Source organism: Rhinoraja longicauda, chromosome 9 (assembly GCF_053455715.1).
Source record: "Rhinoraja longicauda isolate Sanriku21f chromosome 9, sRhiLon1.1, whole genome shotgun sequence".
NCBI classification, from domain to species: Eukaryota; Metazoa; Chordata; class Chondrichthyes; order Rajiformes; family Arhynchobatidae; genus Rhinoraja; species Rhinoraja longicauda.
Window position 1 is genome coordinate 44,936,416 of NC_135961.1, and position 25,164 is coordinate 44,961,579.

Genomic DNA, 25,164 nt, shown 5'->3' on the forward strand with positions numbered 1-25,164 from the left:
ATAATCATCCCACTGCCGAAAAAGTCTGTCATCAGCGGTCTTAACGACTACCGTCCGGTAGCACTCACACCGGTCATCACAAAGTGCTTCGAGAGACTGGTCCTGCAGCACATCAAAGCCAGCCTCCCACCCACCTTCGACCCACACCAGTTTGCCTACAGAGCAAATAGGTCTACAGGGGATGCCATCGACACTGCTCTTCACACTGCACTGACCCACCTTGAACACCAGGGGAGCTATGTGAGGATGCTCTTCCTCGACTTCAGCTCTGCCTTTAACACGGTCATCCCGAGCAGACTGGTCACCAAACTTTCCGACCTTGGATTTTCCCAAACCATCTGCCAATGGATCAAGGACTTCCTGACCAACCGCCCCCAGACAGTCAAAATAGGCCCTCACCTCTCCTCCACCATTACACTGAGCACCGGCTCACCACAGGGCTGTGTGTTGAGCCCCATCCTTTACTCCCTCTACACTCACGACTGCGCCCCCACCCATCCCACCAACACCATCATCAAGTTCGCGGATGACACGACTGTGGTTGGACTCATCTCAGAAGGAGATGAGACAGCCTATAGGGATGAAATCCAAAGGCTGGCAGCATGGTGTTCAGTGAACAATCTGGTCCTGAACTCCTCCAAAACAAAGGAACTTATAATTGACTTTAGAAAAACCAGTGGAGATTACGACCCACTCTACATCAATGGGGTCTGTGTGGAAAGGGTACCAGCTTTCAGGTTCCTGGGTACGCACATCGCAGAGGATCTCACCTGGTCTACCAACACCATCACCACAGTAAAGAAGGCACAGCAGAGACTCCACTTCCTGAGGATCCTCAGGAAAACCAACCTGCAGGAGAAGCTCATGTTGTCCTTCTATCGCTGCTCCATCGAGAGTGTGCTGGCATACTGTATAACAACATGGTATGCCAGCTGCTCAGAAAAGGACAGGAAGGCCCTTCAGAGGGTCATCACGACGGCCCAGAAAATCATCGGCTGCTCACTGCCCTCCCTGGAGCACCTGTTCAGCCTACGCTGCCTCAGTAGAGCAGGCAAAATAATAAAAGATCCATCCCACCCCGGCCACCGTCTGTTTGTTCATCTGCCCTCTGGTCGACGTTTCAGGTCGATCAAATCCCGAACAAACAGACTTAAGAACAGTTTTTACCCCAGGGCCATACGAGAACTGAACACTACCTTGCACTAGGCAACACCGTTAAAAAATCGGTCATATAATTGTATTTAATTGTATTTATGTATTTATTTGTTTTTGCATTTATTGCATATATGTTTGTACGCACCGTCAGGATTGGCTATTTTTTAATTTCGTTGTACTCGTTGCAATGACAATAAATGAATATTATTATTATTATTATTATTAAAAGTACCTTTAGCAAATTTGCAGATGATACTAAGCTGGGGGGTAGTGTGAATTGTGAGGAAGATGCAATAAGGCTGCAGGGTGACTTGGACAGGTTGAGTGAGTGGGCGGATACATAGCAGATGCAGTTTAATGTAGATAAGTGTGAGGTTATTCACTTTGGAAGTAAGAATAGAAAGCCAGATTATTATCTGAATGGTGTCAAGTTAGGAAGAGGGGATGTTCAACGAGATCTGGGTGTCCTAGTGCATCAGTCACTGAAAGGAAGCATGCAGGTACAGCAGGCAGTGAAGAAAGCCAATGGAATGTTGGCCTTCGTAACAAGAGGAGTTGAGTATAGGAGCAAAGAGGTCCTTCTACAGTTGTACCGGGCCCTGGTGAGACCGCACCTGGAGTACTGTGTGCAGTTTTGGTCTCCAAATTTGAGGAAGGATATTCTTGCTATTGAGGGCGTGCAAGAAGGCAGGAAACATGTTCCCAATGTTGGGGGAGTCCAGAACAAGGGGCCACAGTTTAAGATTAAGGGGTAGGCCATTTAGAACGGAGATGAGGAAGAACTTTTTCAGTCAGAGAATGGTGAAGGTGTGGAATTTTCTGCCTCAGAAGGCAGTGGAGGCCAGTTCGTTGGATGCTTTCAAGAGAGAGCTGGATAGAGCTCTTAAGGATAGCGGAGTGAGGGGGTATGGGGAGAAGGCAGGAACGGGGTACTGATTGAGAGTGATCAGCCATGATCGCATTGAATGGCGGTGCTGGCTCGAAGGGCTGAATGGCCTACTCCTGCACCTATTGTCTATTGTCTATTGTCTATTTACCTGTTATAACCTTTCTATCTTGGGTCATTTGTGGATAGAGCAGTTCTTCACGGCTGCAGCATAAGAGTCACGCAATGATTATCTTTAACTTAGAGGCAGTGTAATGCTCATGGTCTTCATCTTCCAACTTTTGTTGTGAGATTCAGTCAATTCCACATATGTAACTTTATTGATTTAGAAACTGCTTTACCAACAGTTGCTTGGTGACATTAGGTAAGATTATTCTCATGGTGTAGTGTTGTAATGGTTTATTGCACTAGTTAAATGATGGTTTACTGTCTCTTTTTTATCTCCCATCCATCTTTCTTTCCCCTCCTCTTTCCTTTTCATTTCCCCTTTTCCTACTGTAACCTCTCCTGTTGTTTTACCCTTTCCCTTTGTGTTTACACCTTGACCTTAATTTCCTCCCCATACATACTTTCAGTTTCAGAAAATAGAAAATGCATTAATTGTTTTTCTTTCTATCCACGGACGCTGCTTGACTGGCTGAGTCCTTCCAGCATTTCAGTTTTTCTTTTGGATGCCATCATCTGCAGCTTTATTTGTTTTTCAAATTTTAACTTTGCCTGTCTTCCTCTCCCCCCCCTCTCTCTCTCCCCCTCTCTCCCCCTTCTCTCCCCCTTCTCTCCCCCTTCTCTCCCCCCCTCTCTCCCCCCCTCTCTCCCCCCTCTCTCCCCCCCCTCTCCCCCTCTCTCTCCCCCCCTCTCTCTCCCCCCCTCTCTCTCCCCCTCTTCTCCCTCCCCTCTGACCCGCCCCACATAACCAGATTTATTAAGTTGTATCTTTGCCCAAAGCCTTCTAAACTGGAGCTCATCTCATGCAGTGTGTTATCAAGTGTGGATCATTCCCCGCTGTTTTCTTTGTTTAATTCATGCTCTGCGTTTCAGTAAAGTTACCACATTAATGTTAATTCATGCAGATTTTAGTCAATTTTCTATTGAACCTTCAGGTCTGTGAGGAAGTGAATTGAGACATGTCTAATCATATTTCCTTCAGAATCCTTAATAGACATTTGTTGCATCAACAGGGAGGAGAAAGAAATCAGAAAAGTTGTTGCTGCGTATCACTTATTGTTGTATTTGGATGCAAATTATGTTGTTGCAATGTTTTGTAAACTTTATTTTTAATCAGCCTATTAATTTCCATGCCATGAATTGACCTTGTGATCTTTGTCAATAAACTTAATCAACTTTGTTTTTGAGTCCCTCCAGTTTGTCTCTGCAATGTCCTACATCTATTTGAGATTTCTGCATTTCTAGCTTCCAGTATGTGCCCTGTATTTATGTAACCTTGCTCTCAATATTAGCAAAACCAAGGAGCTGATTGTTGACTTTGGGAAGGGAAAGCTGAGGAACCATACACCCGTCTTCATCAGGGGATGGTGATGGAGAGAGTCAACAGTTCAAGAGTCCGGCCGTCCACATCTCTGATGACATACTCTGGACTCAGCATAATGATGCAATTACAAAGAAAGCTCACCAACTCCTCTTTCTTCAGACGTTTGACAAGATATTTCACTTCACTGAATATTCTTTCAAGCTTCAACAGGTGTACGGCGGAAGCCGGAATACTGACTGGTTGCATCATGGCCTGCTTCAGTAATTCGAACACCCAGGAAGCTGCAGAAAGTAGAGGACATTGCCCGACATTGACCTCACACCATCAAAGGGGTTTACAGAAAGCTTTGCCTGAAGAGGCAGTTAATATCATGAAATACTCACACCACCCTGGCCACACTTTAATCTTACTGTCACCACCAGAAAGAAGGTACAGGATGTTGAGAACTGTGACCTCCAGAATCAAGATAGATTCTCCCCCCCTCCAATGTCTTGATGGTTGATGGGAAGAACCCGAAGCACAGCCATCCTTGAGTATTGAACTAAGATTGCACAATGTACTTTGGCTTGCATGATCATGGTGTGGTTTATCTTGTACAAGAATAATAAATGATTACATATGTATTTGTATTGAATTTGAGTTAATGTGGTTGTTAAGCTGCAGCAAGTAAGACTTTCATTGTTTCATTCATTGTTTCATTATTTCATTCCATATCACTCTTGACTGTTGATTCTCTTGAGTCACAGAGCGATACAGCATGGGAACCGGCCCTCCAATCCACTGATCTCTGTGCTCAGTGGACCAGATTCATTGACACTAATCCGGCAATCAGTTACACTAACCCTGCATAAACCAAACTATTTTATTTTCCCCAGATTCCCATCAATTCTCCCCAGATATCTACATTCCACCACAACCCTCTGTCTTCTATGAATAAGCCAGTTCTGAATCCAGTTCTGCACCTAGTTTCACATTTCTATCACCAACAGGTAGTTGGATATTAAAACCTTGACAAAAAAACCCCCCAAACATTTGACTCACATCTGACACCTCACAGCAATCAGAATTTCAAAACACCAAAGAGCCTTAGTAATCAAATCCTTGTAGTCAAGAACTTGTGTCCAAATCCTTCATAAAGTGCTTTTTTTTCTGCATCAGGACATGAGTAGTGGACAATCTTTTCAATGCTTTTTTGTCAGAAGTTACAAGTTTTTTTTTCAAAGATACCTTTGACGCATAGCCATCTTTAGTCCATCCAGAAGGACTGCTTCAGGTGCTACCATGCACCAAAAGCAATGAGAATCTTGCTCCACCTGAGTAAACAAGGCCAATTTTGGATTTGTTAACGAGAGAAAGCTATTGCTTTAATTAACCTTGTGAATGAAATGTCTCCTTGAACAGTGCAGCATCCATTAGGGATACAGTGAAGAGTTTCACCTGACTAATTGTGATTGCAGACTGATTTTAATTCATGACCTGCTGAGCAAGCCATCCACACTAACCAAGCATTTAAACTATTAGTTAAATTAACGCATTGTACCCTGGATGTATGCAATTTTACAGTCATAGAGAGTACGGAAATGGACCTTTCAGTCCATTCTGACCATCAACCACTCATTTATCCAAATCCTGTAATGAATAAATCCTATATAGTGCCAGGATCTTCCATCAGCAATGAGGCAGGGGGCTAATTGAGTTTAATTCAGATAGGTGTGACATGTTGCATTTTGGCAAGTAAGACAAGGACCCCTTCAAGGTTTCAAGGTCAGTCTATTGTCACATGTACCAATTAAGGTAGAGTGACATTTGAGTTACCATACAGCCATACTAAGTGAAAAGCAACAAGACATACACCCACATTAAAACAAAATCGTAGTGAACGCTAGGGCCTTGGGGATTGTTGTAGAACAGTGGGATCTAGGAGTACAAGTATATAATTCCCTTAAAGTAGTGTCCCAAGTAGATACGGTTGTGATGAAGGCTTTTGGTTTGCTGGCCTTTATCAGCCCAGTTTAGAGATAGAGATAGGCACTTTAGTTTAATTTAGAAATAACTGTGGAAACAGGCCCTTGGGCCGATTTCGTCCACACTGACCAGCGATCCCTATACACAAGCACTATACTGCATACCAAGGACAGTATTACAATCTTTACCAAAGCCAATTAACCTACAAACCTGTGCATCTTTGGAGTCTGGGAGGAAACTGGAGCACCCTGAGAAAACCCATGCTTTCACGGGGAGAACGTACCAACTCCATACAGACAGCACCCGCACAGGAGCTGCTAGATGAAGTAATTGAGACAGGTACAATCACAGCATTTAAAAGTGATTTGAATAGGTTAATTGATTGGGAAGGTTTAAAGAGATATATGGGCAAGAGTGGGCAAATAGGACTAGCTGAGCTGGGGCATCTTGGTCAGCATGAATGAGTTGCAGAATCTGCATGACTCGGTGATTTTCGTCAGGCTTTTAATAACTTCCACTTTAGCATTTCACTACTCTGATTTATCTCATCTCTTTTGACTGTTTCAACCACTGTCTTGATTTTTCAGTTAAATAGAAAGCCAACATTTGGTAAACATGTATTGCAATGACACAAGATGAAGTCTGAAATATAAGCGGAGAGTTTTAGGTGTGCTTGGCGGGTCAGATACTAACTGCAGAGGGAGAAATGGTGAGTGGTTTAAATTGATGATCTGTCATCAGAACTGGTGAAAACGAAAACATTTAACAGGTTTTAATCACTTATAAAGGGCAGGGAAAGGAAGACCACCAAGGGAGATTTATATTGGGATGGTCCATCGAAATAAATATTGAAAAGGATGATTGCACAAGGTAAGAGAAAGGGTATCTGAATAAGGAACAAAATATGACATTTTTAAAGTGTCTTTAGTGAGTGAACGTGAAGGCGAGGAGCTTACCTGCTAATTAAGTATTTTTGACCATGTATTGTAGCAGGAAGCTTCTGTGAACAACAATGTGAAAAAGACTGAGAATTTGATTTAATTGTGCTGACTGAGGGATATTGAGGATGGTTAGGCTTGAACAGTTGTACTTCAAAAGTAAGGGAAAGGTGGATGGGCCTTGTGGGGGCAGGGTTTGCGGGAAGGATTTGTCGGCTGGGACACAACAGGCCACACTGGGTAGCAACAAGATCCTGGGGCAGCAGAGGCTTGAGGGGCCATACTATAAACCTAGTAATCATGGAGTAGTAGGAAGTAATAGTCAAAAGGCGATAGAGGGAAAATAAAACATATTATAGGATTTACCAGTAATCACTTCTGAAACTTAACTAGTAAATGCTCCAGGTCAGTGAGAAATAAACAATTTAAAAAAGCTTTATCTTTAAAGTAAACTGTTTTTATTCCAAAAAGCTAGCCACAAACACTATAATCTCAGAGGGCAGCCGATTCTTACTCTCCCAAATCAGAAAGCTGGACACATTCCCACATTGTTCTTTGCAGCATCAGGTTCACCTGGGAATTCCTGAAGTTCACACACAAGTGCCTGTCTTGAAATAAGATGAAATCTGAGAAGGATGCAGGGACAGGGAGGTTGTGCAAAGAATATCATTGTTTCTTTGTCTATAACGGCTCCTTAAAAGAGCTCTTCAAAATTGCATTTGGTGCTTTTAGTTTAGAGATACAGCGTGGAAACAGGCCCTTTGGCCCACCGAGTCCGCACCGACCAGTGATCCCCGCACATTAACACAAGCCTACTGACACTATGGACAATTTACACGTACCAAGCATACAAACCAAAGCCAATTAACCTACAAACCTGTACGACTTTGGAATACGGCAGGAAACCGAAGATCTCGGAGAAAACCGACGGGGTCACGGGAAGAACGTACAAACTCTGTACAGTCAGCACCCATAGTTGGGATCGAACCCAGGTCTCCGGCGTGTAAGGCAGCAGCTCTACTGCTGCGCCACTGTGCCATCACTGTGCTAGTGGGAGATCTCCCCAAAGTGCTCTACGGTTGGTAAGGCCCGGCATCGGGTGGACTCCGAACACCAGGTTGGACCCTGGGAATCTGATGTCATCCTCCTGGTCATTGTATGTATCAGGGTAAACCAGTCTTCCTAGACTAATCACACAGACACCTGTTGAATGTGGTTAGGCTTTCATGCTATAATGGGTCATAAAGCAAAGTTTAGCAGAATTGCTGGCAACAACGCAACCCTCCCAAACAAGATCAATGATTTATTTGCTCATTTTGAACAGAAAGTCAGTGGAATAATGTCACCTGCCCTGACAGTTTTGTGTGCACCTGTACCCATGGTCACCATTGTAGATATTAGATCAGTCTTTCTGAGAGTGAACCCGCTGTAAGTGACTGGCACGGATGGGGTTTTTGGCCTGAGGACCTACACTGATCAGCTGGCAGGAATGTTTACAGACATTTGTAATCACATCCTATTCCAATCTGAGATTTCCACCTGTTTTAAGAAGACCACCATCATCCCGGCGCCAAAAAAAAGCTTTCGTGACTATCGTTCACTGGCTCTGACATCTGCTTCAAGTCTACTTACAAGTTTGAGATGACACCAGTGAAGTGAATGGATCTCAAATGACCAATGGCATCCAGGAAGGAGATTGCTTTGTAATATGATGTCAAGACAACAATCTCTCCCTCAATGTCGGCAAAACAAAGGAGCTGGTCATGGACCTCAGGAAGCAGGGTGGCATAGACATCCCTGTCTGCATCAATCGCAATGAAGTGGAGCTGAATGCAAGTTTCAAGTTCCTAGGTGTAAACATCACCACCATTTTGCGTTGGACCAACAAATCTGATGCTACAGTCAAGAAAGTGCACCGCTGCCTCTACTTATTTGAAAGTCAAAGGAAATTTGGCATGTCACCAATGACTCTTACTAAATTTAATAAAAGAGCATAGAAAACATCCTATCCAGATGCATCACACCTTGGTATGGCAACTGCTCTGCCGAAGACCCCAAGAAATTGTAGTTATGAATTAATCTATTATACAAACCAGCCTCTATCCCAACCTCTACCAGATTTCCCACCACCCCTTCCCACCCCCATGAAAACTGCCGCATGTAAGCACCATAAATGAGGACTACACACACACTGGTTATTCTCTGCTCTTCTCCCCTCATTGGGCTGAAGATATGGTGGTATCTTCCAATCTATTTTGTTGCTGCCCATGCACTTTTTTTTATCTGCACTTGGTCTTCAGCTATGACATTTTATTATGTATTCTGTTTCCTTTTCTCTTTTACATTATCTTGTTGTACTTGATCTGCTTGATAGGTATGGCTTGAAATGCCTGGATAGTGCACATAGTTTTTTTTTGCAGTATGTAAGTACACATGACAATAATAAACCAAACACCAAGGTGGTAAATGCTAAAGGCTTCCCTTTTGAGGATCAGTGTTCGTAAGGTCATAAAGAATAGGCCAATAGAATTAGGCCATTCGGCCCATCAAGTCTACTCAGCTATTCAATCATGGCTGATCTATCTCTCCCTCCCAACCCCATTCTCCTGCCTTCTCCTCCATAACCTCTGACACCCTTACTAATCAAGTGTTAAGGGCATTCCCAATTCAACCTATGCCTCCTCAACTTCTGTTTATTTAAAAATTGGGACAGGCAATGTACATGGTGCAAAAAGCACTGAACAATTCAAGATTGTTCTCAATGTAGGGAGCATAACCATGCTTTAAAAAAAGATAGTGCCATGGAATCTTTTCCACAACTTCGTTTTAACAAATCATTGTGTTATCATATGACAAATTGAAATTTTGGCCCCTTTCTAAGTTGAGATTCAAATTCACAATCTTTTGTTATTCCAAGGTGAGAGTAATAACTGCTGAAGCTCAATTGGTACACAGTGATCAAACAAAACAAGAGGTGGTTTGAGGGGAACTGCAATTGCTTACTGCAGAGCCATTGCCAACATCTGCTGGTAATGTTGTTAAACTACAGTAAAATAAGGTACCATAACTCAATCTCGCTCTGAGCTTCACTGTGAGGCTGGAGATTAAGAGGTGGGAGGGCAGTCTTTTGCTTCATCTCATCACGATATCAAGATCAGGGCCACGTACTCTCCAGAGTTTATTATCAGTAAATCTGGGAATCTGCTGGCATGTATCTGGGCACTTCCACTGCCTTTATATTTCATTCAGGCATATGCAGAGTACAGAAACACACAACCCCCCTGTGCTTTACAGATGTTAGGCAGCTGGCTAATTGTACAGTCCTCCTTCAGAACAATTGCATTACTTTCTGTACCTTTTAATCTTCCTTGCATGCTTGTCTTGTGCATTGGAAGTTCCAATCAACCGTGTTGTTGCATTTCGCTGTGTTTTCTCTTCTGAATCATCTCTTGGCTATTTTTGAAAATATCAAATCTGTTTCAGATTTAGGATATTGCTCAGAAAACATCAGGCAATCAAATCTCTGTGGTCTGGCACCTGTCCAGCTCATTTTCTGTGGGTGAGCTGTGCTGTCTTTTATGGATAGGAATGAACTGCAGATGCTGGTTTAAATCGAAGGTGGACACAAAATGCTGGAGTAACTCAGCGGGACAGGCAGCATATCTGAGATGCTGCCTGTCCCACTGAGGTACTCCAGCATTTTGTGTCTACCTGTCTTTTATGGAGGTGGATACAGCAGTTGAAATTGAGCTGCTAAATTCTGGTCTTTTAACTTCTTCCACTCCTGGATCCTTTCCATTATAGAAACATAGAAACATAGAAAATAGGTGCCGGAGTAGGCCATTCGGCCCTTTGAGCCAGCACTGCCATTCAATATGATCATGGCTGATCATCCAAAATCAGTACCCCATTCCGGCTTTTTCCCCATATCCCTTGATTCTCTTAGCCCAAATAGCTAAATCTAACTCTCTCTTGAAAATATCCAGTGAATTGGCCTCCACTGCCTTCTGTGGCTGAGAATTCCACAGATTCACAACTCTCTGGGTGAAAAGGGTTATCCTCATCTCAGTTCTAAATGGCCTACCCCTTGTTTTTAAACTGTGACCCCTGGTTCTGAACTCCTTCAATATCGGGAATATTTTTCCAGCATCTACCCTGTCCAATCCTCTAAGAATTTTATATGATTCTATAAGATCTCCTCTCATCCTGCTAAATTCCAGTGAATACAAGCCCAGTCGACTCATTCTTTCATCATATGTCAGTCTCACCATTCTGGGAATTAACCTGGTGAATCTATGCTGCACTCCCCCATTAGCTTTCTTCTCTGCCTGCTGTATCTGCATGCTTACTTTCAGTGACTGATGTACAAGGACACCCAGGTCTCGTTGCACCTCCCCTTCTCCTAATCTGACACCATTGAGATAATAATCTGCCTTCCTGTTCTTGCCACCAAAGTGGATAACCTCACAATTTATCCACTTTATACTGCATCTGCCATGCTGCAGCCCACTCATCCAACCTATCCATCACAATGCAGCCTCATAGCATCCTCCTCACAGCTCACACTGCCACCCAGCTTTGTGTCATCCGTAAACTTAGAGATGTTACGTTTAATTCTCTCGTCTAAATCGTTACTATATATGTATTAACGAAAGTAGGTCTCTTACAGTCAGAGACACGTGAATTTATAATGGGAAACAAGGAAATGGTAGAACAGTTAAACAACTACTTTGGTTCTGTCTTCACAAAGGAAGACACAAACAATCTCCCAGAAATTCGTTAATATATAATAAACAACTGGAGTCCCAGCACCGAGCCTTGTGGCACCCCCTAGTCACTGCCTGTCATTCTGAAAAGGACCTGCTAATTCCTACTCTTTGCTTCCTGTCTACCAACCAGTTCTCTGTCCATGTCAATACCCTACCCCCAACACCATGTGGTCTAATTTTGCACACTAATCTCTTGTGCGGGACCTTGTCAAAGGCTTTTTAAAAGTCCAGACACACCACATCCACTGGCTCTCCCTTATCCATTCTACTTGTTACATCCTCAAAAAATTCCAAAAGATTAATCAAGCATGATTTCCCCTTCATACATCCATGCTGACTTTGACCAATCCCGTCACTGCTTTCCAAATGCGTTGCTATAATATCTTTAATAATCAACTCCAGCATCTTTCCCATCACCGATGTAAAGCTAACTATAATTCCCCATTTTCTCTTTCCCTCCTTTCTTAAAAAGTGGAGTTACATTGGCTACCCTCCAGTCCACAGGGACTGATCCAGAGTCGAGAGCACATTGAAAATGATCATCAATGCATCCACGATTTCTAGGGCCACCTCCTTGAGTACTCTGGGATGCAGACCATCAGGCCCTGGGGATTTATTTGCTTTCAGTCCCAACAGTTTACCTAACACCGTTTCCTGACTAATGTGGATTCCCTTCAGTTCCTCCCACCCACTAGATCCTCGGTCCCCTAGTATTTCCGGGAGATTGTTTGTGTCTTCCTTGGTGAAGATAGAACCAAAGTACTCGTTTAACTGTTCTGCCATTTCCTTGTTTCCCATTATAAATTCACCTGTCTCTGACTGTAAGGGACCTACATTCGTCTTCACTTATCTTTTCCTTTTTACATACCTAAAGAGACTTTTAGTCGGTTTTCATGCTCTTTTTTTTCCCCCTCTTAATTAGCTCCTTTGTCCTCCTCTGTTGAGTTCTAAATTTCTCCCAGTCCTCTGGTTTGCTGCTTCTTCTGGCCAATTTATATGCCTCTTCTTTGGATTAAACACTATCCTTGACTTCCCTCGTCAGCCACGGTTGAGCTGCCTTCCCAGTTTTATTTTTTCGCCAGTCAGGGATGAACAATTTCTGGAGTTCATCCATGCGCTCTTTAAATCTTTGCCATTGCATCTTCACTGTCAACCCTTTAAGTTTAATTTGCCTGTCTATCCTAGCCAATTCCTGTCTCATACCTTCAAAGTCTCCTTTATTCAAGTTCAGGACCTTAGTCTCTGAATTAACCGTGTTATTCTCCATCCTAATGCAGAATTCCACGATATTATGGTCACTGTTGCTAACTAATCCTTCCTCATTACACAATACCCATTCTGGAATGGCCTGCCCTCTAGCCGGTTCCTCTACATATTGGTTTAAAAACCCATCCTGTACACATTCCAGGAAATCCTCCTCCTCAGCACTGTTATAAGGCTGAGCGTGCATCAGATTCTGAGAACTCTTTAACTCTGCAAATATCAGAGTTTGTAATGGCAATCTTTCATTTTCCAGCTAGACCGTCGGCTAAGTACAAAGGATTTGAGGAAATAGAATATGCACAAGAACAGCCTTTTGGCCCACAAGGACCGTGTCAAACATGATGCTAAATTAAACTAATCTCCTCTGCCTGCATGGATCTCCCCTTCCCTTTCCTCCCTCTACGAGGAATGGGCCCAACAGGTCCACTTGGTCTAGTATGTTAATAAAGTAAGGTTCTAGGTGATGTGTTCTTGGAAGGATGAAGAATTGTACTGATTTCCCTATTGGAGACATGGAGAAACCTGTGCCAAGAGGCTGGTTTCATGGATATCATGTGCCAAGAGGCTGGTTTCTGTGCTGTACCTTTCTATGTTCTATTTGCAGATGGAACATAGAACGGTACAGCACAGAAACCAGCCTCTTGGCACATGATATCGGCATCGAATATGATGCTAAATTAAGCTAATCCCTTCTGCCTGCATGTAATCCATATCCTTCCATTCCTTGTATATCCATGTGCCTATCTAAAAGCCTATTAAATGCCAAAATCTCATTTGCTTCCACCACTACTCCTGGCAGCATGTTCCAGGCTCTCAACACTCTCTCTGTAAAAAAATATTTCCCTGCACATCTCCTCTATGCTTCCCCCTTCTTACCTTAAAGCTATGCCCTCTGTTATTTGACATTTAAACCCTTGGAAAAAGCTTCTTGCCCTATCCATGATGCTCAAAATTATAAAGATTTATATCAAATCTCCCCTCAGCCACCGACACACCAGAGAAAACAAAACAATTTTTCCCAACTTCATCATTTAGCTAACACATTCTAATCCAGCCAGCATCAAGGAAAACAACTTCCGCACCAACTCCTCAGCTTTCATATTCTTACTGTAATGGGGAGATTAGAACTGCACACGCATGCAGCCTAAGAAAAGTTTTATAAAGCTGCATCATGACTTCCTGACTCTTATAATCAATACCCTGACCAATGAAGGTAAGTAATCTACCTTCTTTAGTACTCTATCAACTTGTGTTGGCATTTTCAGGGAGGGATGGACTTGAACTCCAAGATCCCTGTGTACATCAGTGCTACTAAGGGTCCTGCCACTTATTGTCTACTCTCCCCTTACATTTGACCTTCCAAAGGAAATCCAGACATTTGAGCTCAATGCAGGAAACTGCAGCTGATGTAAAAGATCAGCCATGATCTTAATAAATTGCAAAGCCATTGCCATTTGAATTACCTACTCCTATTTCTATTATGTTCTTACCTTAAGCGGACTGGCCATGGAGAACAAGTCTCAATTTAGAGACTTCTGTAGACTATAACAATCGAGGCTGTACTCCATTGCAGGTTTGAGAGATCTTGACTGTGTTGTTAAATCTGCCCGCTCAGTTTACCTAAAGCCTGACCTTTTAAATTGGAGGGCATGCAGTCCTCATGCATTATACTAAACTTGGAAAGAGGTACAATAAAAAAAATATTGCTTTTGTTCTGTGGTTGTAATTAGAATGGAAATTGTGAACATGTAAGGGATCTCTGGAGTAGGAGTAGCATCCTTTGGTGCCATGTGGTAATAGAGCAGGGCTATAATCCTCAGTGTCTCGGTCAATATTTATTGCTCAACCATTCCTTGCAAACACAATTATTTGGTTGATATCCCATTTTGTTGGGATTTTGTGTAGAATTGCCTATCATGTTATTCATGTTATGAATTTCCAGTAATGATGCTTCCAAAAAAGTATTGTTTTGTTGGCTGCAAAGTGACTTGGGACATAGTCCGGTCATTAGAGATATTGCTGGGTGAAGAAAGAACAAAGCAAATATGAAGAAAATGCAGGGGGGTTTTCTGAAGACAGAGGAAAAAATTATTTACCCTCTCGACTAATTTTTTTTCATTATTAAGAGGGGCAGAACTGCGAATGTTTGCAAGAACTTGACTCAGCCCTCTTTAAATGACGATGGGTTTCGTACATGCTGTACATGCTCCCTTGGTGAGTTGAGAGAAAAATTAAGAACATATAATTGGGCAGATTAGAGTTGATGTTGTGCAGGTTATCTGATGGTTTGTGTTCTTCAGATATAATCTGTCTTCAACAGTCGAAGAGCAAGGCCCATTTTAACAAGACTGAATTTTACCTCGGGCTTTAACTGAAGATATATTTGGAAAGTTGGCAGTAACCTTTTCCAGTGGTTGGTTCTTCCTTATAATGACCTTTGTGAAAAAATGACGTGGGATTTTTCTGTTATTATGTTTTAAAATGCGTTGGTAAGTAAAATGGCTTTTTTACTTTAATATGGCCTAATTTGCTCATTGAAGAAGTATTTAGAATTCACTTAGATTTGTTTGAAGCACTTTTGGAATATTTTAATATTACATCAGGTTTCAAGATGTTTAAAAAAGGATGACCTTTTAAAGGTTTATAAAATTACGGGAGGCATATTCAGGGTCGATATTTATTCTTTTTCCCTGGGAGTCTAAGACTAGAGAGCACTGGCTTAAAGTGAGATAGGAAAGATTTTTAAAGGAACGTGAGGGACACATTTTTCATTCAGAGGATGATGGGTATATGGAATCCATGTAACTGCCAGAGGTAGTAGTCGAAGCGGGTACAATTACAATGTTTAAAAGACATTTGGACAGGTACTTGGATAAGAAAGTTTAGAAGGATATGGACCAAACACAGGCAAATGGGATTAGTTTAGAAAGGCAACAATAAACAAGCTGCTGGAGGAGCTCAACAGGTTAGGTAGCATCTGTGGAGGCAGAATCCCGATGCCTTGTCTTGACCTGAAGCCAGGACCATTCCTCTGACTCCACAGATTCTGCTTGACCCAGTGAGTTCCTCCACCAGTTTTTTTTTTGCTTTAGATTACATCTGCAGTCTTTTGTGTCTTATCTAGATACACATCTTGGTTGACATGGATGAAAGGCCTGAAAGGCCTGTTTCTGTGCTGTTTAACTTTATAAATACCTACCTTTTCTAAATGCTCTCCACAAGTCGAAACGCATTGTGATTCCTTTGCTTTCGTAGAAAGAAAATCTTGCATGTATTTGGAGCATTTTACCTGCCAAAGTAGTTAGAACCCATGAAGCACTTGAGAAATGTATTCACGGGTGTAATGTAGGAAATACCAAGGCCAATTTGTACACAGCAAGCTCCCGCACACAGCAATATTTCGAAAACAAATAAATTGTTTTTGGTTATGTTGATTGAAGGATATGTATTGACCAAATGATGGTGTTAATGCCACTATTCTCACTCATATCAATGCAATGGGGTATTTTACATCCAACCGGGGAACAACTTGAAGGGATAGTACAATAATGAAAAATGTGAGGTGATCCATTTTGGAAATGAAAATAGAAATGCTGAGTATTTTTGAAAATGATATGAGAGCGAGAAATGCCTGAGTATCCTTGATCACAAATCACTGAACACTAATATTCTGGTGCAATTGTACATGAGTCAGGACAAGAGGGTGCTACCTGATGAATCTCTTCTGCTCCTTCTCTATTGCTACCACATCCTTCTTGAGGCAACCAGAGCAGTACACAATACTCCAAGTGTGGTCTAACCAATGTTATTTACAGCTGCAACATGACATTCAAACTCTTATATTCAATGCCTTGGCCTATGAAGGAAAGCATACTAAATTCCTTTATCACTACCTTATCCACCTGTCTTGCCACCCTGAGGGTGCTATGGATTAGTACCCCAAGATCTGTCGGTACATCCACAATCCTAAGGTGACTGCCATTTACTCTTTACATCCTCCCAGAATTTGGCCTCTCAAAGTGCATTATCTGATTAAATTTCACCTGTCACTGCTCCACCCTGCTTTCCAGCTGAACTATGTACCACTCGATCTTTAAACAACCTGCTTTCCTATCTACCATTCACAATTTCATGTCGGCTGTAAAACTTACTAATCGTACCCCCACATTCCCATCCAAGTCATTTATATATAATACAAACAACAAAGGCTGCAGAGCTGATTCTTGCTGAAATCATTACAGATTTCCAGTCAGAAAAACAACCATCTACCTCTGCCTCTTCCCATCCAATTTTGGATCCAATTTGCCAACATGGACTAGCTTATCACCTTATTGAAAGCTTTACTTAAGTCCATATAACCCACTTTTGAAACTCTGCACTCATCAATTTTTCTCTTCATCTGCTTAAAAAAAACTCTACATCAGAGACATGATTTCCCCAGCATTCAACCATACTGAACTCTCCGAATCAGTCCATGCCTTTCTACATGAACTTAAATACTGTCCCTCAGGATTTTCTCCAATAACTTCCCCATCATTGACATAACACTTAGAGTTGTATTGTTTCCAGACTTATCCCTATTGCCCTTTTTGAACAAGGAGATAACATTAGCTATCCGCCAGGTTGCTGGTACTTCACCTGTGGTTAACAAAGATGCAAAAATCTTTCACAGAAATATCAATCTCCTTTTTTTGCTTCCCATGTCATTTTGGGATAGATTCTGTTAGGCCCTGAAGATTATCTACCCTAATGCGCTCCATTATTTCTTACACTCTATCCTTCCTGATAAAGATGTGCTCCAGAATGTCAGCTTACCCTCCCTTAACTCTCTCACCTGCACATCCTTGTTCCTGGTGAATACTAATGAAATATATTAGTTTAGGATCTAGCTCATACTGGGCAGGTGAGAAACAATTTCTTAGCCAGGGGTTTGTGAAGTGGTGCTGAAGAATCAGCCAGTGCATTTTCGACTGATCAACAGATTGTTGGATATTGAGGGAATTGAGGTAAATGGGAATAGTGCAGGTAGATAGTACTAGGGTGAAAGGTCAGCAATGATCTTATGAATGGAAGGATAGGTGTAAGAAGAGCAGAAAAAAAACAAGCCCATGGTATAGGAACGAACATATTGGTGTGGAATGTGAGTAGACGTAGAGTTTTGTTTTGTTGACAAAATGCTGTGAATGGCGTGCAAGGTAAAAGTCATTATTAATGTCTGAATTGCTGGGATAATGGAACCGTTCTGTTTTTTCAGCGTATGCAATGAATCTTTATTTGGAGATGATTTGATTGACGCACAAAAAATCCCCGGGGTCTTGACAGGATGGAGCTGCAAAGGATTTTTTCTCTTATTAAGGAATCTGAAACTATGGGGTCAATGTTTATTAAAAAAAGGGGGTCACCTATGTGGTAAAACTGTGAGTGCAAAGTCTTTGAATATTTTTCAGTCAATGTGATAGATTCTTTATAAGCAAGAGAATGAAAAGTTGCTCTGGGTAGGCAGAAATGCAGAACTGAGGTTACAGCCAAATGAACTAGGATCTATTGAATGGTCGGGCATGAGGGGCTTAATGGTCTAATAACAATCTAAAATTCACATGGTTAGATCGTCTAAACAGTTTTGTTTAAGTTCTTCTGGAGCTGTCTCTTCACAGAGCAATAGAAAGCATGATGGGAGAGGTGGTTGAACAAATGTTTTGAACAGTATGCTTTGAGCATGGTTCAGACCAACCCTGGGACTTGAGTTCACCCTGGGTACCAGAATGGTCCACCTGTGGCAACTAGGCCTTTGCAACGGTTGATGAGTCCTTACCTGTGGACTTCATTGCATTCAAAATACTAATATACAGTGAAACGTATTTTGAACATTAGACAATACAAGACACAGGGTCACTTACCATATAATATATATATATATATATACATTTGGTATCTGAAAAGACAAATTTGGTCTAACATAACTAATAGGATTGCAGATGGCCTTTAAAAGGCCTTTTCAATTATTTTCTTAATGCTATCTTGATTTTCTTCACTGGCTAAAGACTTATCGCCAGAAGTTACATAAGAAACTCATTAACACAAATGGTGCTTTTCTGAATAAAACACATGTTGTTTAATGTGACCTGAATGATGTTGGTATAAAGTTTTCTTTCTGAGCTGTATTCATATGTTGGAAACCTGGTGTATATAGCTAGGACTTGAAGTATTAAAATGGACTTTGTTTAATTTGTGTTTCTACCAATTCCTTATGTCCTTTTGATTTGGCTGTGAACCACATCAGTCAAAGGCATATTTCTGCTTCATCATTTTAGCTATGCCCATCGGCTATGTTTAAAGTTCTGGGTTCAGACAGATCCCTTGAGGTCTTTTCAATAGCCTCCATGGAATCCATATGCTTGACATTCCCAGCATTATTCCCAATCCAGGACCTCTTTTACCTGTTGCCATCTCCAGTTGTATTTGTGATTATGGTGTGATTTGCTGCTCTTCTGTTTACTCTGATGAGCTGGGGTTCTGATTTGTCTGTTTGTGTAACACTCCCCGCTGAGTTCCTCATGGCCAGCCTCCTTGTTTCATTATCACAACTACTTCCAATGCAAGGCTGTCTCATTGCCCAACTGTTTGTTCAGTCTTTCTCACTAAAATGCATCACCTCATCTCCCACAAGGTTCCCGTTGGAGTGGGTGACAATGAAATTGTTCAGCCTATGACACCTCCACTCAAGAACCAAGGTCTGACTAATTTTGGTCATTGTGCTACAGATACCCGCAGATGCACATGTGAAGGCAATTATTTGTCAATTATTTGTCAATTAATTTTCGTAAGAAAATGAAAGGTTGGGTCGTGGACTAATGCAAAACAAAGATTATCTACCATCCTGAACTGCCTGTCAAAACAGATCACTGACAATAAAGGTCCATGCAATCCTGGAAAATGTGGATCTCAGGAGCCACCTCTCATACAAGGCAGGCATAGACAATGAAAATTCATCATTGCTTTCAATTTATCAGAGCCTTTAGCGGTCTGAGAAAAAAGTTGCTTGAAGATCAAGATCTCAAACCTGATATGATACTTATGGTGTACCGAACAGCAAAGATCCTTGGCCTCCTGTACACTTCTGAAATGGGAGGTATCTGCAGAAGGTACCATATAGTACTGAAGAGGGGCCATCAATGCTGTCTGTATGTTCCTTCACAATGTCTGTGGAATAAGGGAACCAATGCCCAGACTAGTATTGAGGTCATAATTCCACTCACTTGGCTCCAAAGAGCAGTTTGTTTTGTTTGCTAGATTCCTGAAACAGGTGCTATTTTCTGCAATTCCTCATAGTATGAGGTTACCTAGTGTAGCGAAGAAATGATTTGGTTATGTTCTCAATGTTGAATGAGTTGTAAAATCCACAGATAACCAGTTTGGTTTTAAAGCTAAACATGGCACCGACTTGTGCATTATGCCTTAAAGGAAATTGTAAACAAATATAGAGGTAAAAATTCATCAGAACTTATGTGCCTTATTGATACTTTCAAAGCCTTTGATCGTGTTAATCATAGAAAGTTGTTTGTTAAATTGAGTCAAAGGGGGGGGGTGCCCAAATACATTGTGAGAATTCTGGCTTACTGGTATGCCCACCAGATTATGCAAGTAAAATGGGGCAATATGGTCTCGGGCCCATTTGGCGTTAGCAATGGTGTCAGACAAGGGGGGATCTTGTCTCCAGTTCTCTTCAATCTCTATATTGATGATCTGTCCAAGCAATTGAAAGCCTGTAATATTGGGTGCATGATTGGTAACACTTTAGTGAACCATATTATGTATGCAGATGATCTTGTGGTCCTTGGTCCATCTAGCGCTGGTCTACAGCAGCTCCTTGCTATATGTTCTGTGTTTGGTGTGGAACATGATATCACATATAATCCCGGTAAAGAGTGTTATTATGATCTGTAGAACCAAGGAGGATAAATGTCTAAAATTTCCTGATTTTTAATTGACTGGTAATCTTAGTGTATGTAATAAGGTAAAATATCTTGGACATTGTATTACAGGAAAAATGACAGATGATGAGGATATTTATGCGCAAGTTTGGTGCATGTACAGATGGGGTGTTCAGAGCATACTGTTCAGAGCATACTGTACACCACTCTACACTGCACACTTGTGGTCAAACTATAAAAAAGCTAGCTTACAGAGTCTTCAGGTAGCTTTTAATGATGCCATGAGGATATTACTTAAGAGACCGAGATGGTGTCGTGCAAGTGAAATGCTTGTGGCTGCAGGAGTTAATACCCTACAAGCCGTGCTAAGAAGTTTAATGTATAAATTGCCGAATTAATGACTCTGAAAATGAGATCATCTTGGCATTATCACTAATAAGGTTTAGTACTACATGCTACCAATCACAGTTGTGGAGACATTGGTATAGTTGTCTCGTTGTTGATCACTGATGGCTGATGCTTTAAACCATGTATTGTGCTTGTATGTAATTTATTGTGCTTTTGTTAGTAATTTGTTAGTAACTTATTGTGCTTTTGTATGTAACTTATTGTGTTTCTGTATGTTTATTATATGTAATGTCTTGGCTTTTATCTGGACCTTGAGTCTGTAATAAAGTATTGATTGATTGATTGATTGATTGAAAGGCTTGTTGAAAAGAATATTATATCCCCGCTGACTCGTGAGACTCTCTGACCCACAAACATATCCCAAATGAAGAAGGATAATTTAAGATGGCATGAAAACCTCGAGTCCCTTTGACCAGAGCGCACAATTCCAAAGTAAAGGGAAGGCCCCAAACTACCCACTTCCAAATGCCATTCAACATCCCCTTTCTGCAGCGCTGGCAGTATCTATAGTTCACACACTGGCCTCATTAATCACTTCTGAGCCCTCGGAAATGGTCCAAATGCAAGTCATCCTAGATCCCAAGGACTGCTTAGGTAAAAGTAGTAACTGAGATGACATATCCTCGTCTCTTTGCAGCTAAACTTTCAGCTTCTCTCATTTCTGTCCCTGTCGATAAACGAGAACTCATTCTTCAGGCAGGCTGAATGAGTTCTCTGGACATTTTACATGTCACACTGCTGTTGACTTAATTTGCAGATGTTTTGCCCCAGCAAGTGTTAGTGAAGAAGATAAAATTCCATTAAAAAGTGAGCTGGTGAATTTTGTGAAGTGCTAAGGCATCCAGGAATGTGTGCAGAATTGGTCTACAATGCATTTATTTTGGTTTAGTGCAAATGAATTTGTGGTTCTATATTAGAGCAGGTTGTTTGAAATATATTAAAAAACTTTAGCAAGATATTGAACTCAAGTGTTTTTTCGTATTTGATCTTATTCCTTATAATTAATCTTGTCAGCACTCCTAAGAGGTGGGGTCTTTCTTATTTATCCAAGTTCTCAATAGAATTTTCTATTGATATGCATTTTCTCTTTCCAGAGCCTGATCAATGTGCTACATACTTCTTTTTGTGTCATGATTTAGTGCATTTATCTGTGCTGTATATTATTTAACTTGTATCTGTCTTTTTATTCCAGAAACTAGCTTGGCCAGAGCACAAGTGTGAATGCAAGTGTTTGAGAAGCATTTATCCCCAAGTTCCAACTGATATGGTTCGGCTTGTTGCAAGGATAATCTTTAAATTGGTGAGTTGATGGAGCATGGATAATTAGTTGAATTTTATATTACAGAAGGTTTAGCAGATTTGTGAAGGGATTCAAATGAAATATCAGATCAGGGCATATAGTACGAGTATTTTTTATATACATCGTGATCCTTTTTTAGTTCATGTTCTGTTCACCACTTTTGTTTGACATTTGTATGTGTAATTTATGTATAATTTATGTTTTTGTGTGTTGTCTAAGTCTATGGGCCCGTGATGTTGCTGTAAGCAAGCTTATCATTGTACGTCTTCCTCGCTGTAATTATGCCTATGACAATAAATTCAACTTGATTTGACTTGCTGTGTGCCCACTTACGGAGACCTACTCACTCACATATACTTGTTTTCTCCCTCGTGTCCGCTCACACTTGTACAGATTCATTTCAGGCAATCGTGCATTTTCTTATGTGATCTTCTTAATTCTTACATGCATCTTCTTAATTCTTACGTGAATGGGCCTTGATCTCTCTCTGAAATGCTGGTTTTCCAATTAAGATGTCAGTATTCATCTGTTATCAATCCACTACTTTATGGGTTTCTTGGTCATTTTATGTTGTTCACATGTATACTGAAGCAATTGACAATTTGTGCATAAATGGTGTCCAAAGCCAGTAGAACAGGTTTGGAAGCGCATGAATCATTGGCACGATATTGCAGTAGCTAATTCGTATTTTTATGAAAATAAGTCGAGTTCAACATATTTCCTCCCGCCCCTCACCTCCCACTGTGTATTGTTGCTCAACATCCTGCACATAAGCTTTGTTATCAGTAATTAAAAAAATGAAAATTGTACATGACTCTTTGGAGTTCTTCACTGTAATGATAATGATTTCTTCTCTGTTCCATTGTGATTAGCCTGTGATTGGCAGTTCAGTGATCATAAAGATCTGATGTAATAATGTCCCCAACAAATACATGTAATTTCCTAATCTCTGCAGTAAAACAAATAACAGATGTGATCATTCAGGCTGCAGGAAGATTAATGTTCTTCAGTGACACGACAAACCTAATTGTAATTCCAAAGGGTTAGAAGACCTTCAATTATTAAAGCTCCATTCTTATTGGCAACATGACTCGTCTTTGATTATGCTGCTGAACTTGCTGAGGCAGCATGAGGCATAAATGGAGTCAATGGAAGGGAGGTTGGTTTGTGTGATGGTCTGGGCTGCATCCACAATTCGCTGCAATTTCTTGTGGAAAGGCTGACTTTTTTTGTTGGCTGCAAATTTTAACTGCTTTTAAAATTACAAAACTTTTGTTTTAAGTGGCCAAGATCACAACAAAAATTAAATTTACATGCAGAATCATCCACAACATTGCTTCAACAGGGCCATTCTGGATTGGATTGCCTTAGTGCTGCCCTTTGGCAATCCTGGCTTAGATCTCTACAGCTGGTTTTGCAATTCCCACTTAAGGAGAGAGAAAATATCAGCTTAGGTCCTTCTTTGATAGCTGTCCAAATCTGCTGTAAGAATCCATGAGAAGATGTAAGAATGAAACGAAAACAACTATTGCCTTTGTATCATTGCCTTTCATAATGCTGTGATGTCTCAAAATGTTTGGTAATCCGATTGTTATTGTTTAAACGTGACCCTAGTTACCATGGATGAAACACATGGTCCAATTTATGCATGCCCAGGTCCCACGAACAGTAAAGCGAGTCATCCTGATTGTAGGATAAATCTTGGCCTGGACTCCAGAGGGAATCCCTTGTCTTATTGAAGTACAACATATATCTGAGGCAGATACATAGATACATAGAAAATAGATGCAGGAGTAGGCCATTCAGCCCTTCGAGCCATTCAATGTGATCATGGCTGATCATCCACAACCAGTACCCCGTTTCTGCCTTCTCCCCATATCCCTTGATTCCGCTAGCCCTATGAGCTCTATCTAACTCTCTTTTGGATGCATCCAGTGAATCGGCCTCCACTCCCTTCGGAGGCAGAGAATTCCACAAATTCACAACTGTCTGGGTGAAAAAGTTTTTCCTAATCTCAGTTCTAAATGGCCTACCCCTTATTCTTAAACTGTGGCTCTTGGTTTTGGACTCCCCCAACATCTGGAACATGTTTCCTGCATCTAGCGTGCCCAATCCCTTAATAATTTTATATGTTTCTATAAGATCCCCTCTCCTAAATTCCAGTGAATACAAGCCCAGTCGTTCCATTCTTTCATCATATGACAATCCCGCCATCCTGGGAATTAACCTTGTGAACCTACGCTGCACTCCCTCAGTAGCAAGAATGTCCTTCCTCAAATTAGGAGACCAAAACTGCACACAATACTCCAGGTATTGTCTCACCAGGGCCCTGTACAACTGCAGAAGGACCTCTTTGCTCCTATACTCAAATCTTCTCGTTATGAAGGCCAACGTGCCATTAGCTTTCTTCACTGCCTGCTGTACCTGCATGCTTACTTTCAGTGACTGATGTACAAGGACACCCAGGCCTCGTTGCACTTCCCCTTTTCCTAATCTGAAACCATTCAGATAATAATCTGCCTTCCTGTTCTTGCCACCAAAGTGGATAACCTCACATTTATCCACATTATACTGCATCTGCCATGCATCTGCCCACTCACCCAACCTGTCCAAGTCACCCTGCATCCTCATGGCATTCTCTTCACAGTTCACACTGCCACCCATCTTTGTGCCATCTGCAAATTTGCTAATGTTACTTTTAATTCCTTCATCTAAATCTTAATATATATTGTAAATGGGTGCATACCAGCACCGAGCCTTGCGGTACCCCACTAGTTGGAAGTCAGTTTAACATTTCAGGCGAAAGAGACTGAGGACAAGGAAAAGATTAAGCTTTATGTGACCTTCTCCCCACTTGAGAATGGCTTACAGTGTCTACCAACTCCATACACAGGGGCTGGGAATCATCCTTCATGCACCTGTGGCACGTTAGTGTACAGGCACAGCAGGTAATTAGGAGAGTAAATGGAATGTTGGCTTTTATTGCAAAAGGTCAGGAGGTCTTGCTTGAGCTCTTCACAGGATTGGTGAGGCCACACCAGGAGTTTATCTACAGTTGAA

General features: G+C 41.4%; 1 protein-coding gene across 1 annotated transcript in view; it reads left to right on the forward strand.

Moving 5' to 3' along the window:
- The window catches only part of smyd3 (SET and MYND domain containing 3), a 675,783-nt gene that overhangs the window by 143,090 nt on the left and 507,529 nt on the right, over positions 1-25,164 (forward strand). The window contains exon 3 of the mRNA XM_078405373.1: positions 21,997-22,104. Coding sequence (XP_078261499.1) covers positions 21,997-22,104 — 108 coding nt within the window. The remainder of the gene's footprint in view (positions 1-21,996; positions 22,105-25,164) is intronic.